The 13,653-nt window shown below is 44.6% G+C and overlaps 1 protein-coding gene across 3 annotated transcripts in view; it reads right to left on the bottom strand.

Moving 5' to 3' along the window:
* Window positions 1-13,653, bottom strand: part of mctp1a (multiple C2 domains, transmembrane 1a) — a 124,698-nt gene that overhangs the window by 58,482 nt on the left and 52,563 nt on the right. For 2 of the 3 annotated variants that reach the window (XM_086205903.1, XM_086205904.1), the window contains exons 3-9: window positions 11,558-11,700; window positions 11,357-11,436; window positions 10,137-10,248; window positions 8,938-8,976; window positions 5,812-5,976; window positions 5,370-5,500; window positions 4,373-4,559 (exon numbers count right to left, since the gene is read on the bottom strand). In XM_086205903.1, the coding sequence (XP_086062029.1) occupies window positions 4,373-4,559; window positions 5,370-5,500; window positions 5,812-5,976; window positions 8,938-8,976; window positions 10,137-10,248; window positions 11,357-11,436; window positions 11,558-11,700 (857 nt within the window). The remainder of the gene's footprint in view (window positions 1-4,372; window positions 4,560-5,369; window positions 5,501-5,811; window positions 5,977-8,937; window positions 8,977-10,136; window positions 10,249-11,356; window positions 11,437-11,557; window positions 11,701-13,653) is intronic. The other variant, XM_086205905.1, reaches the window with a different exon arrangement.

The raw sequence follows: 13,653 nt of genomic DNA, 5'->3' as shown, positions 1-13,653 counted from the left end.
ACAAACCCATCCTCCACTCGGACTCCAATCCCCATCAGAAAGATAGCAAGCAATAGATGGACTGAGAGAACAGACAGGTAGAGAGAAAAAGAGATGAAGGGAGGCCAAGACCAACCCCCACTCCCTCATTTACACACACACACACACACACACACACACACACACACACACCTCTCATCTTACATGCTGCTGAAATCAAGAGGATACACAGGCGATGAAACAGAGGGAGGAACAGAGGAGCGAAGAGAAGGATGGGAGGAGGACAGAGTTGGCTTTCATAAGACAAACCTTCACCCTGTCTGTGATTGACAGCTGTGTCACTGTGACGTCACCTTCCCATTAATTACACACACACACACACACAAATGAATCAGAGCCGGCATAGGCATATGAATCGCTGTCATCTTTGCATCATGTCACCTTTCATCAGAGCAGCAAGTAACATTTCTCACACACACACACACAGCATCTGCCCACCAGCCGCTCAGTTCAGGGGACATTTAATCAAATGACTGAAATATTCAGATACGAAATGCTAACAACTGCCTCCTCCCTCTGTTGCCATTTCTCTCAGCTCGGGATTATTCACCGTCTCCCGAATCAACGCATCACTGCTCAATTCTACACGGCACATTCAAACATACGATCCCTCCATCAGTGATTATATAACAAATGGCACTGAAAGGCAACATCCGACACACACGTCATCTCCTACACAACTTCAGATGACGGGCTAATTTCAAATTCTTCCGGGTTTTTTTTAACAGCCGTTTTCTCATCGTTATTTGTCTTTTTATAAGATTCCAGCAGTTTACCCACTAATAACGAACCGATGTCCACGGCGTTTTGCCTTCCACCCCCCACATACACCCAGGATGAACACATTCAGAACCGGCCCATGGGTGGGCTCTCTTCCTTCACCACACTTTACACTCATCTGACTTCCTGTCCAGGTTGTGTCCTTCATCCTCACCTTAGATCAGCGCATCACGGTTCTTGAGGGGGATACCACAAGTATGAGTGTGTGTGTGTGTGTGGGTGGGTGGTGCTGAAGTGCCACCACTCCAGCTGAGGTCACGGTGTCCTCCTTCCTTCATCCACCCATCTTGTGGCCACCTCGGGCCCATTAAGAGCCATTAGTGTGTGTGCTCTTTTGCCATCATAATACATAAATCTCTTCCTCTCCTCTTCCCTGTGTCCCGCTCTACTTCTGGGAAACAGTAATTAGTGATGAAGGAAAGGTTACAGTGAGCAATAGCACATCCAAGGCAATTGTCACTAAGTGAGTGTATTGCACCATGTTGCATATAGCCGTGCCAGCAGCTGCATGCAAAGTAGTTTGCGGTAGAAATCGGTGTATAACCATTCATACCTGTGAGTGGCTACAAGTGAACACAGACCTGGAAGACACACACACAGACACACACACGGGGGGTGTGAAAAATGACTGAGGCGGGAACCAGCTATACACTTGCATGGTGCACTTATCTGCACACACACACTTGTGTGTGTGTGTGTGTGTGTGTGTGTGTGTGTGTGTGGGAGAGTGAGCACGAGGACAATCCTGGAATTTCAAGTTAGCCATGTGTCACACATATACAGGTCATCAAACTCAGCATGCATGTAGGAGAGTGTGTGTGTGTGTGTGTGTGTGTGTGTTAAAAACAATAACATTTGAGAACAAAAGTGTTTTGAAGTCAGAAGATAAAAATTGTTCCCTCGATTTAATTAATCGGTGGCCATGAGATATAAGCGATATCTCACGGCCACACACGCGTTACCTTGTGGCCAAATAGTAACTTAATTCCTGTAACTTTGCAATCTCAAAAAGGCTCAAAATAATTATACGTTTTCATTATGACACTAAAAACTGAGACAAGCAGGGGTTTTCAATTGTCCTCTGTTCTTCCTTGTCATTTGTGATGGGATCTACTCTTTACAGCTGTGATGATGACAGTGTGTGTCGCTCTGCCAACCCTCATCTTGTCATCAGAAAGCGGTGGCAGGTACAGGCGCCGTTTCTGCATTCGTCTGTAAATGTGTTTGTGATTAGCAGCAGTGGAGACTTGTGTTGGACAGCTGATTTCTGGCTGATAAAACCAGTCGGTAAAAATGTGCCAAAGCATAATAATATCACCTCCATGCACACACACACGGGGCAGATTAGTGGGCTTTGAGCAGCACTATTATATATTAGTGGTGGTACTTGGTCTTATCAGTGCTCTTTGATAAGGTACATCTTTATTAAATTCTGTAACTGAAAGACGGCCATGCTGGAGAAAAGCAGTATGTTAATAGGTAGAGACCATTCAAGACTTCAAACCGACCTCGCTCTGTCCCTCCATTTGCAACCCCCACCTTCTGCCACCCTATATTTCTCCATCCCTTCGTCTAACATGAGGGCCACAGTGGCGACAGACAAAGAGCTGATGCTGCTGGGAGAGTGGGACAGAGATGAGGAGCGCCGGGGAGAGAAAGAGACAGGAAAAAAGTAGGCGATGGAAGGAAAAATGTCTCGCCTTCAGCCGAGCAGAAAAACGGGGTCTGCACGAGTTGTGAGAGAGGTGAAATAGCTTTTTCTTTTCATTTTACACGCCTTCCCTTTCCAGTGCAACCCTCACCCTTTACCTCTCGCCCCCTATTACACACAAACATACACATACACACACACCCCACCCTCATTTTGAGAATGTGAAGAGAGGCGCAGCGGCTGTGTCTCGGTCCTAGAGCTCCCCCCTTTGATCTTAGATGGTTCCTGCAGCGCGGAGCCGAGTGGTCGACCTCCCATGGTTAGCCAATAAGACACCGCCAAGGTTATATAGGTTGTGGCACCCATGTTTGGCATGTGGAGCCTCTCTGCTGGGGCTCTCTCTCTACACACGCCTGGTTCAGTCAAATTAGAGCCCTGTTCATAATTACATATAGTCATGTCGAGTATGAAAACAGAACAGGCGTGATAATCATGAAATATATCTATATTTTGATCGATCAAATCAAACTGAAAAAGTGAGCACACATTTTCTAACACAATAAGTCACTGCTGCTATCAAATATCTGTTGGAACTGTGCGAGTTGTGTGAGGACGTGTGAGGAAGACAGGCTGTGAAGGGTTAGCGATAAGACAAAGACATAGGCTGAGAGCACTGTGTTGAGAGGAGGGCCTCTGGAGCAGACGGGGCCATAGGGCTCCCTCTCTCTCTATAACTCGTCTCATATCAGCAGCAACTGGCTAACAAGCCGAGACATTTCACACCCAAATAAGTGAGCCCACATGCATTAATCATAAATGCACAACACAAACAAATCTCTGCAGGATACTGATGCAAATACCACACAATACTGGAGCGGCAGACACAACCCAGCTCGCGTCCTTTCCAGACAAATATTCCCAGCAGTCGTCTTAGTGCAGCCTGTAATAAACTTGTCATCTCTCCTCTTTCGTTAGCTCTCACCTACAGCCTTCTGTCTGTGCATCTCAGTCAACTTCACCCACAATCTCGCTTGGTGAAATTTCTGTCACATTTTGTGTTGTTTGGCTGACTCATGGCCATGAAAGACAGTACTGCCCTTTGTGGTTACAACTTGTCGATGCACAGCCATCGCTGTAGGCAATAATGAAGCCTCAGAAGAATGAAAGACGGACAAGAAAGATGCAAACGCATGAAACTCACCAGACTTGTGTGTTAGATTAGTTTTGGGAGTGCGAGAACCCATGAAGGAAAGACAATATAAGGTATGCATGCATTTCAAAAAGAGGTCCTTGTCGTGCCTACCTCCCAAACTAGGGTATGCAGCGCTACGTCAGGGGGTATAACAACAAAAATAAATCTGTAGTACCTTCACAAAGTCCTCAAACATAAACTGTCACGTTCCTTCTTTTCCTCTGATTGGCTGTGACCCTTATCCATCTCACTATCTCTACAGGTCTAAAGAAGGAAGCAAATCAAGGCCATGGGTGTGTCTTCTGGGGATGTGAACCCAGTAGGCCTATGATCAGAGCCTCCGGGCAGTGGAGCCCTTAAGAACCCAATATGTTGCCTCACTAGCTCAAATATGGACGCAATGCACCAGCAGAAGAGTCCCGACTGTCGAAAGCATCTGCCCCGTGGCTTCGAATACACTGTCTGGCAGAGCTAGCATGAATGTTTGCGTTACTAGCCTAGCCACAGGTGGCGCTAGCATCATCTGTGGAGACAGAGCAGTGGGAGGTCAGATTTTCCAGGAGGTAGTTTGGGAACCACAAGCAGCAGCGTTCTTGTCCTCTTCGTGTGTTTCAGCTGAGTTCTCCTCTGAGTGTTTTCGTTCCACGCACATTCACAGAGCAATCGTATCTGAAACTCACTTGCACAAAGGGAAGCGAATGCCAACTCACATATCTCTGCTTGATCTGGTGCCTCTCGTGTGGGTCGTCCAGCATGTTGACAGACAGGTCTGAGATGGAAACAGCGGCGGATGCAGTGAGCGTAACCAGCAGCACCAGAACACCTTCGCTCTCCTCCAGCGGCAGCTCCAACTTGTGTGTGTGTTCTTTACTAAGGAGCGAGAGGTCGATCGTACACCTGATTCACACACACATATACATACACACACACACACACACACACGGTGGGGGAGTTTACTATGCTGGTACAAAAGGTACAAAACAACTCATCAAGAACACGTCATATTCGTGCTGCCTTTGTAACATTTGTGTATGGAACAGAAGCAGGAACCATTTAGTGAGCGCATCACCTCTTTCCAGGATTGATCCTTTGGCCCTTAATCGCCAGGTAATATCAAGTCAAAGAGTTCAGAAGCTTCCTCAAGTGCCTTCATTCGATGAAAAAGGACCACCATTTTTGTGTTTTATCTTTTAACAGTTTATATTTCTTTAAGGTTTCATCCTCAGAGGCAGGCTACTATTCTGCTGTTATCAATACTGGATATTGAACAGGAGGTGAAGAGTAAATCCATAAAAACGACAGACAATGGCGTCTTGGACATGTTCAGCAGTCATTATGCAATCCTCCTCTGTTCAGGTAGAAATAAATCAGAAAGTCACAGATTGTCAGGTTCTCATTTGTTTTGTTTTGTTTTAGTTCAAGAGCCACGAACATGATTCGACATGCCGTAACCACAAATTCACGAGTTGCATTTGAAAGGAGCATCTCCTGTTTCCGTCGTCTTCTCACCAGTTTACCAGTTCTGGCCGGCTTGTTGCTCCACCTTTCCGTTTTATATCCTGCACAAGAGGTTTTTGTATTTCTTTGATAAATAATTATCAAGATCTCCCCTTCCTGCTCGCCTGCATTTACTTTCCTCTATTCAGAGACAGACAGCAATAAGGAACTTAGGTACCTGTAGAGAGAGAGTGAGCAAAACCCCTGTACCTTCCCATGAAGTCGTCTTTCTTGCCAGCATCTTTGTCCCAGACGGTGATGTCCACGTAGCCCCCCTGCTCCTCGTAGAGGTGGAAGTCAAACTGCTCTCTCCACTGAGGGTTCAGGGTTTTGGCGATAGTCTTGAGTGGACAGCAGAGGGAGATGCAACATTTGCTGGTGTGAGTGATGCACTTCTCTGTTCACAGGCTTGTGCCTTTCACAGGCAACCTCTGAGATGCTTCGACCGATCAGTTCTTATTCGTTGTATATTTTTTACAAGAGCAAAAACAGTAAGACAGCAAGAAATTCCAGTCAATGCTGAATAAAGAGATGAATGATTATTATTATTATTATTATTAATATTAACTTTAATCACACCTCTGCATGTAAGCAAAGGGCTTTACACAGTAAGAAGCATCAAATATTCTCAGGAAGGAATGTTTGTTTGTACCTTGCTCTTGTACTTTTGGTGGCCCATCCTAAACTTGACGTAGGGGTCGCTGAGGCCGTTGGTGTCCATGGGCTGGAGGCCGCGACCTTCTATCAGACTGATGCTGACGATCCCTCGCCACAGCTGGGCCTTTCTGTGCACATCTGACAGACGCATGCTCTGATACTGCAGCGGGTAAACACACATTCACACAAACATTTACACACACAGACACAATTAACCACCAGATAGAACTTTTAGGCCAAGAGACATTTTGTAAACAAGCACGTTAACAAAGAAACCGCAGAAACACATCCAGACAGCACGGAGATGAGCAGGCAAAACACACACGGCAACAGTGGAAAATGAAACAACTGAACACACCCAGAGCTCACCTGTCGTGTCAACCAAGACAAATAAGACTAGTCAATCGGCGGTGGATTCATTCCCGAGTGATTTATGGAGGACGCTGAGAAACATTGTCCACCCTGCTGCTGTTCTCACCCTTCATGATCTGTGTTAGTGACACATATTTACTCTGAATTCATTATGCAGGAAGTTGCAAGCTGCCTGCTAAAGAATTTATACATCAGGAGTCAAATTATAACAAGCTGTGCTGTAAACTGACAGCACCTGCAAATTTAGATTGATTATATTACAACATATTTAAAGTCATAATTAAGTTTTTTTCAAACTGTTTTGTCAGTACTTACGGGTCTATTTAACCTCTCTTTGAATCATGTCAGTATCCTTCACTAAAACAAAGAGCTGGGTATTTATTTGTCAAACAAATCCACACCTCTCTTTCTCTCTCCCTCTGCCTTTCTCCATCCTGCCTCCTTGTTAGGGAGAATTTATTAGCATAGCTTTTGTTTTGCAGATGAATTTCATTAAACTCTGAACAAACCCTGCCTCGCGAGCGCAGCCCTTTGATCTGGAGACGGAGCCTCTTAATTTCCATTCTCCAGACATTAAACAATGGCTCCCTGCAATACAGCCAACCTCCCATGCAGCTACTTCCACATCTGTCAGTTTCTCCTGTTCACTTCACGCTACTGCAGTGTATGCTAATGATAAGAGGCTGCTGTTATGTCCTATTCGAGCACAATTGTTTCCTTGTTATGTTTCTATTTCTTGTCATGGAAAAAAACCATGGGCTATTTGGACTGTGATACCGTATCCCTCCGCCAGAGCTCAGCAGGAGAGAGATCATGCACATCGACGTTGAGGGGCTGAAATACACGGTTCAACTTTTGCGAGCCTTTTGGAAGGAGAAAAACATTCCAAGTGCCAAAAAAAAAGCCTGTTGCCGAGTGGTGAAATGAGAGAGCAGGGGTTAATGTGCCTCTGACTCAATTAGTATCTCAAACTACTTCTTGAATACTTTGCATCTTCTACTGAGGGTTCAACACTCATAGCCGCTTCATTAAAAAGAAATAGTTGTGTAAAAATAACCGTGTGCTGCATGCAGCTGAGCATGGAGGCAGAAAGGCAGGGAGGAACTCCGGAGCAGTGCCTTCTTTTCTTTTTTTTTGGTGGGGTAGCACAGTAGCTAGTTAGTTAGTGTGTGAGCTAATTCCCGAGTCACAGGCGGGGTGGCCCAGTTTGGAGGCTTCAAAGGCTTGGTTTGGGGAAGCACGATACAGCAGGACGTCTGCCCAGCTCCAACCAAGCACACTTCAAATGTGTGAGCGCGTCTCTTGGTGGTTATCAAAGTTTTTACCGTTAAGGGGAAGTGAGTACCTCCAGGTGCGATTTAGCTCCACTGAAAGTAAGAGAGAGTTGCCAGATTCTGTTTCCTTTCTTCGTGACGTCTCAAAAACAACGCAGTAAATATTTCAAAGTACCTTAATAAAAAGGAAGATTATGAGCAATGTCAACTCATAGCATGGGCAGTAAATCATTCCTGACAAAAAAAAAAAAGAAAGAAAAAGAAAGAAAGATAGGTACTCATGCATGAGCCGATGAGAAGAAGCAGATCCCCAATCAGCATGCTTTCTGTTCAACCTCACGAAAATGAAACCATGTAGAGGTGGAGGGGTCTCAGAGTGTCCTATAATCCAAGGGTTCCCATCACGGGGGCCAGGACGCCCCCGTAACACCGATTTGAGGTGAAGAGTCGTTGTTGATTTGAATCTAGATTCGATAATCAATATTTAAGGTGTTTGGCTTGCTCTGCTAGTTCGTCTGGTATGAATGTTTGGGAACCCCAGTTAAATAACCATCCAGTGGAGTTCATCAAGAAGCATCTGACACTGAGGACTACTTTAAAACCCCGAAAAACAAAATCCGTTGCTTTATTTTCTCACACAGCAGCTGCAGAACACTGAGCACATCATGGCTGTCGTGTAGACGCCGGCTTGCTGCTTCAACCTCATGTAGACAAAAGATACTTGTACTCTGAATATTTGTGCATGTTAACACAAGAATTACTTGACCTCGTATTAATCCTCTCTATGTGGCTATCATTTAAATTGTTTCTTACAGCTTTTATTGCATCAATTAACCGCAAATAAACAGTAAATGTCTGATGTGGGCGATTCGGAGGACACCAATCGCTTTAAAGGGTTGAACTCGGGCCTAATAATTTTAGACTGAACTATGTATTATTAGTAGAATATCCATAAACACCTCAATAACATATCTGGATACTTAACGCATTAGTAAGTAATAACTTCCCACCTAACTAATACTCATACTAATTTATTAAAATCTACTATGATATAAAGCATTACTAAATATTGTGCTGTTGCACTGGATTTTTAAACAGCTTCAAACCCTGATCATCGTTGATATAATGCATTATTTTATCCATATGTTTAATTGGTTTTTGTCTTGTGCAGTTGAACTTGCAGTTACACGACTTCAGGTGATCCGACAGGTGCTGTGGCGGTGAATAGCTGCTTGTGGAAAATAAGCTGGCGGCAATGCAAACTTAAAGAACTGATAAAGAAAGAAAAACTGCTGATACCACTGTGGGGGGAAGGAGAGGGAGGGTGGAGGAAAGGAGAGGGCCAGAGACCCTCCATCCATGAGCCAGGACACCAGTGAGGAGTGCAGGAGAGGTGAGGTGCAGTGCGGTCGGTAGTGGGGTTACAGTACAGTTGGAGGTCGGAGGGTGGAGGGGGACATGCTGTTTTAGTTTACCTTACTAGATCGCTTCCAGTTCCTTCTCAAAAGCATGGTCTGTAAATGAGACAAAGCGGTTACAGAGCACCCCCCATGGTCTCCCGTTTAAAGCTGCTGTGTCAGAGGTTAACGGTCATGTGGTGTATGGGGGTCCAAGGTTAGTGGTGCAGGAGGGTAGTGACGGGGGAGCTGTCATTCATGCACGTTACGTAAGCAGGAAGTGTGTTAAAGCGCGCTGGCATGTCATAAGGCCTGGCCTTATGAAGTATTAGCATACACAGACATGCGCACACAGATAAACATGAATGTGATTATTAAGGCAGCATCTTTTTTAATGAGCGGGCCCGTTTACATGTGCACAAGTGTCCCCATGTCTCAAAAACCTGAAAACACAGTTTATAAAGCAGCTGGTCATGTTCAGAGATGCATGCTGCACGATGCACGGATCACTGCGACAACCGCATCACTCGCAGCTGAACTGATCAACTCAAAAACACATGAAAGCGTCATCACTCTTGCTTACCCTTCCCCACCAGTAGATGGCAACAGAGGGTCTCATCCAAAATGCACTAGTGTAACCTTGTACTCATTTTCCTCACAGTTGGAGAAATCCAAAATGATGCTTAACCTAAATAGAGTTTTATTTGTTCTGTCAAATGTGGACTCTGTGAACTACAGCGCTAAATAAGCAGCAGAATTAAGACGTCAGATCAAAAGGAATAAAATATATCCCCCATGACTCTGCCTTGTTCTGGATCGAGCATGCAGGGGTCCAATTAACCAAACAAATAATTGAACAGAAATAAATGCAACTGTGAAACATTGAGCACATCCACAGAGGCACCGGCAAACATAATTAGGAGAGAGAATCCAGTGCTCTTTGAACATGGAACTTTTACACAGAACATATTAATTACACTTGTGTTTATTCATTTGTATTTGCTGAGTTGAAGAGTTTCCAGTAACTGAGGCCAGAACATCCCAGTTCATTCGAGCCCGATGTGAGCGAGAACAGTTCACTTTAACAGCTGAACTTGGATCAAGAAGATCATAAAACTGCAAGTAGTTTATGTATTTTTTTGACGGTATAAAAGCTTTAAAATATTGCTGTAGTAAAGATAGTGATGGAGCACTACGACTGGGAGGAAGGATTCCTCTGAGTGACAGAAGAAGAGCCCATTAAGTAATTTGACAGGAAGTTTATGTAGTTTTCTTACAGCATCCTTCACGTCTCCCTCCCGTGGCGACAGAGTGACGGCGAGTTCTAGACTGCCCAGGTTATGCTCTGGGTACTGGGGGTCCTTAAGGTCCAGCGTCACGTCCAGCGTCCTAAAGGGAAACACGGTAAAGCAGGTTGGCATGAAAAAGCAACACTGCACTCTACGAATATAGTGCACGCGTGTCTGCTGGTGCCACATTTCAGAGCTGACAGAGGTGCAGCATACCGTCGGGGCAGCGGAGACAACAGACTCTGACAGCTGTAATATGAAAGGCAAAACCAGGCTTTTAAACTCAGGGAAATCCCAGTCAAACACAAAATATGAAGAGTGGACCGACAGCGTGAGTGTCTCCCACAGTAGCTGCCGCTAACGTTAGCCACACACCTGTAGCTGGAGAAGTTGAACCCTCATTGGAAGAGGCAGCAAAGTCTTCATCCACAGGTGATTACTTAGCTTTTTGGGTGATGTGTTGTTTTAAAAACAACCGGGTTTATTTATTTATTCACCATGTAGTTGATTTATGCTAGCTTAGCATATGTGCTAGCTTGAGCCACTAGCTGCATCTACATTCCTTCCCAGCAAACGGTTTGTGGTACAATAAACAGCAATGTAGATAACTTCTTAAAGTTTCACTTTGCTGTTCTTCATATGTTTTTGTGTATCATCCAAGCGAACACCCTGAATGTGTTGTCAAGGTGACAGCAAGACAGGTATCACTGTCACCTACAGCACAGTATTCATTGTGAAAGTTTAGTTTGAAAATATTTGCTATGAAGTAGACATAATTCAATATGATTGAGTAAATCATTTTAGTTATTGCATTTTGTCCTGAATTAATATTTGTATTTCAATTGGATATTGTGACAATAAAATGTTAGGAGCAGGCATTAACTGACCTGAGGCCACAGTACAAAAAGCCTCCACTGTTGAAAGTGTGATTTATGGTATTTAAGAGATTTCGTAAATAAAATGGGAGCAAAACAAATGGACAATTCAAAAGCAGCTCCTTTATCGGTTATGAAATTGGAGGAGAGTTTCCAAAGGCTGCCACAGGGAGGCAGCAACAGCCAATATTTGACCGCATCAGATGCATAAGCTCCCTCAACAATCCTTCCACCTGAGCGTTTACTGCCTCCTGACACAGACCCTTTAGTACGAACGATGGAATGGGGTTGGAGGAGAAAGATAATTTAAAAGGAACATAAATAAACAGAGACCTCTGGTGCTCCAGGGACTCCAGGTAGAGGTACGCGGAGCCCATGAAGTCATCCTGAAGTCCAAAGTCATAGTCGAAAACCTAATGAGACATAAAAAAGGCTATACCAGTCACAATCTGATCATAACTGACCTTAACAAGGAAAACTGCATTCGGTGTTTTTGTGTCCAAAAGCTCTACTAGAGCAGGATGATGCCTCTACCTTGACATACAGAGGGTCCCTCAGGGTTTCCACCAGCAGACTCACTCTCTCATCCCACACGGGGTTGAGGTTCTTATGGATGGTCTTGCTCCTGAACACCTCCTTCCCTGCAATCTTAAACTTCACATACGGATCGCTGGTGCCTGCAAGACAAATTCCAGACAAACACAAACCGTTACTGACAGGAGAACATCCCCAAAAACTATCTGAGCATCTGCACCGCAGAACACAAGGGTCAGAGTGAGTACAAGGTGACCGTGTCTTCAGCTGTTCCCGTTTTAGACCTACACTTAAAATCGCAAAAAGTGTAGAAAAGCACAAAAAGACACAAAGAGACACAAAATTGCAAAGGTTCGCATGGTCACTTGAAGGCCTCAGGAGAGAATCAGGTGAGTCATGTGACTTATGACTGAAGCTGTCTCATGCAGCTCCGGTGTTTTAACACTAGGTGGGAGCATTGCCCTGTATTTGTGTTCTGTGAGAGAGCAGGTCATTCTGGTGGAATCAATGCAAACTCTTCCCCGTGTGTGCTTTTCTGCTTCGAAAAAACACATCAAAATCTTATGTAGTCACAAAAAACACACCATGGCATATATATGTACACACACGAGTCGCGGCACATGACATGTAAACAGGCGATGAGCTTTGACCTGATGCATCATTCTGGATCTACATTGACTCGCGCCGATTTAGCATTTATCGTCCTCTCCGCTCCACTTCGGCCTGAGTCCAACATCCTCTCCCCAAAGACAAATAAACCCAAGAGACTTGGTTTGGTGGAGTTTAGCACTGAGCCGAGTTGATAATGGCAGCGGTGCATACAGAGATGTGTTTCACAGGAAATAATCAGGTTTACTAGCTTGGTAGCTGTTCATGTCCAGATTCTCAAAATGGCAAATGGTACCTAAACAGGAGCAGACATTTCTCATACATACACATGTACTGCAAATGCACGTTAACATTCAGACAATGGGAGGAAGCAATTTAGCTCAACATAGCCCGTTAGCTTGTTTATGCTAGCACACTGTCCACATTCGATCTCCAGGTTGATACCCAAGTACCGATGAGCAGGTGAGGAGCTTCAGAACCACATCAGAGATCCTGCAGGTCTCTCAAGGGAACTCGTGAATTTCCAGTGTATTATACGAGTTACGGGCTCCAGACGCTTGCATGTGGGCACGAGGTATGACGCCGTTACAGAACTCGACCTAGGATGAACCCATCTTGCTTTTATGTTCTATGTTCAGTCAATACCTTACATCTGCTTCCAGAAAATGGAAAAAAAAATAAGCGGCTACTTCTGGTACAAAATAATGACCCTGAATGCATCAGATTGTTTGACTTTGATTATCATTCACTGTGACAAAAGTGATTACCAGGCAAATCCCAAGGGAGGGGTGTAAATCCTGTTACTGGACAGTTCTCGCTCTGGTGTTATCCTCAATGCCAATATCTCTCAGAAACTGGAAGTGAGCAAATCAATTATTCCTTACACCATGATGACTGGCTGTTGAAATAACAAATATAAACTTGAAACATGTTCGTTTTTAAGTAGACAATGAAGAACAAAACACAACATGACATACACGAGCTGAAATGCCACTGTAAAAAGCATCAAACAAGTTGAAGGCGATCGTGTGTGGAGTGTAGAAGTGGTCCCACTCCCGCTAAACTCTCAATTCTTTTTCTTTGTCTTCCTCCCATTGGGTCAATATCCTCCAGACACGCACCGTCGACTCTGAGCCTCTGCATCCTTCAGTGCCAGCTTTATAGCGCCATAAACCTACACTGGCTGAAAAGGCTGGTGTGGCACTGTAAGGTGGGCGGCGGCTGAATAGGAGTGAGCGTGGGCAAGGCTCACAGGAGTGATCCAACACGCCATATTTTTTTAAAAAGAACACACACACACACAAAAAAAGCAAGACTTCACACCGTCGGGGCGAGTCAACATTGATTGATTGCATGTCCAATATTAAGGGTTGCTGGGTGGGGAGTTCAATAAGCATTAGGTATTAGAGGATCAATAAGCCTTAGAATAATTAATACTGGCTGACATGAACGCCTTCACCCAGTTAGGGTTTAAGATGGTAAATTTG

Source organism: Aulostomus chinensis, chromosome 6 (assembly GCF_037954235.1).
Source record: "Aulostomus chinensis isolate RoL2024-O1b breed Wild chromosome 6, RoL_Achi_v1.0, whole genome shotgun sequence".
Lineage (NCBI taxonomy): Eukaryota > Metazoa > Chordata > Actinopteri > Syngnathiformes > Aulostomidae > Aulostomus > Aulostomus chinensis.
Note: the sequence above shows the minus strand (reverse complement) of the source record. Positions and strands in the feature narration are given on the sequence as shown.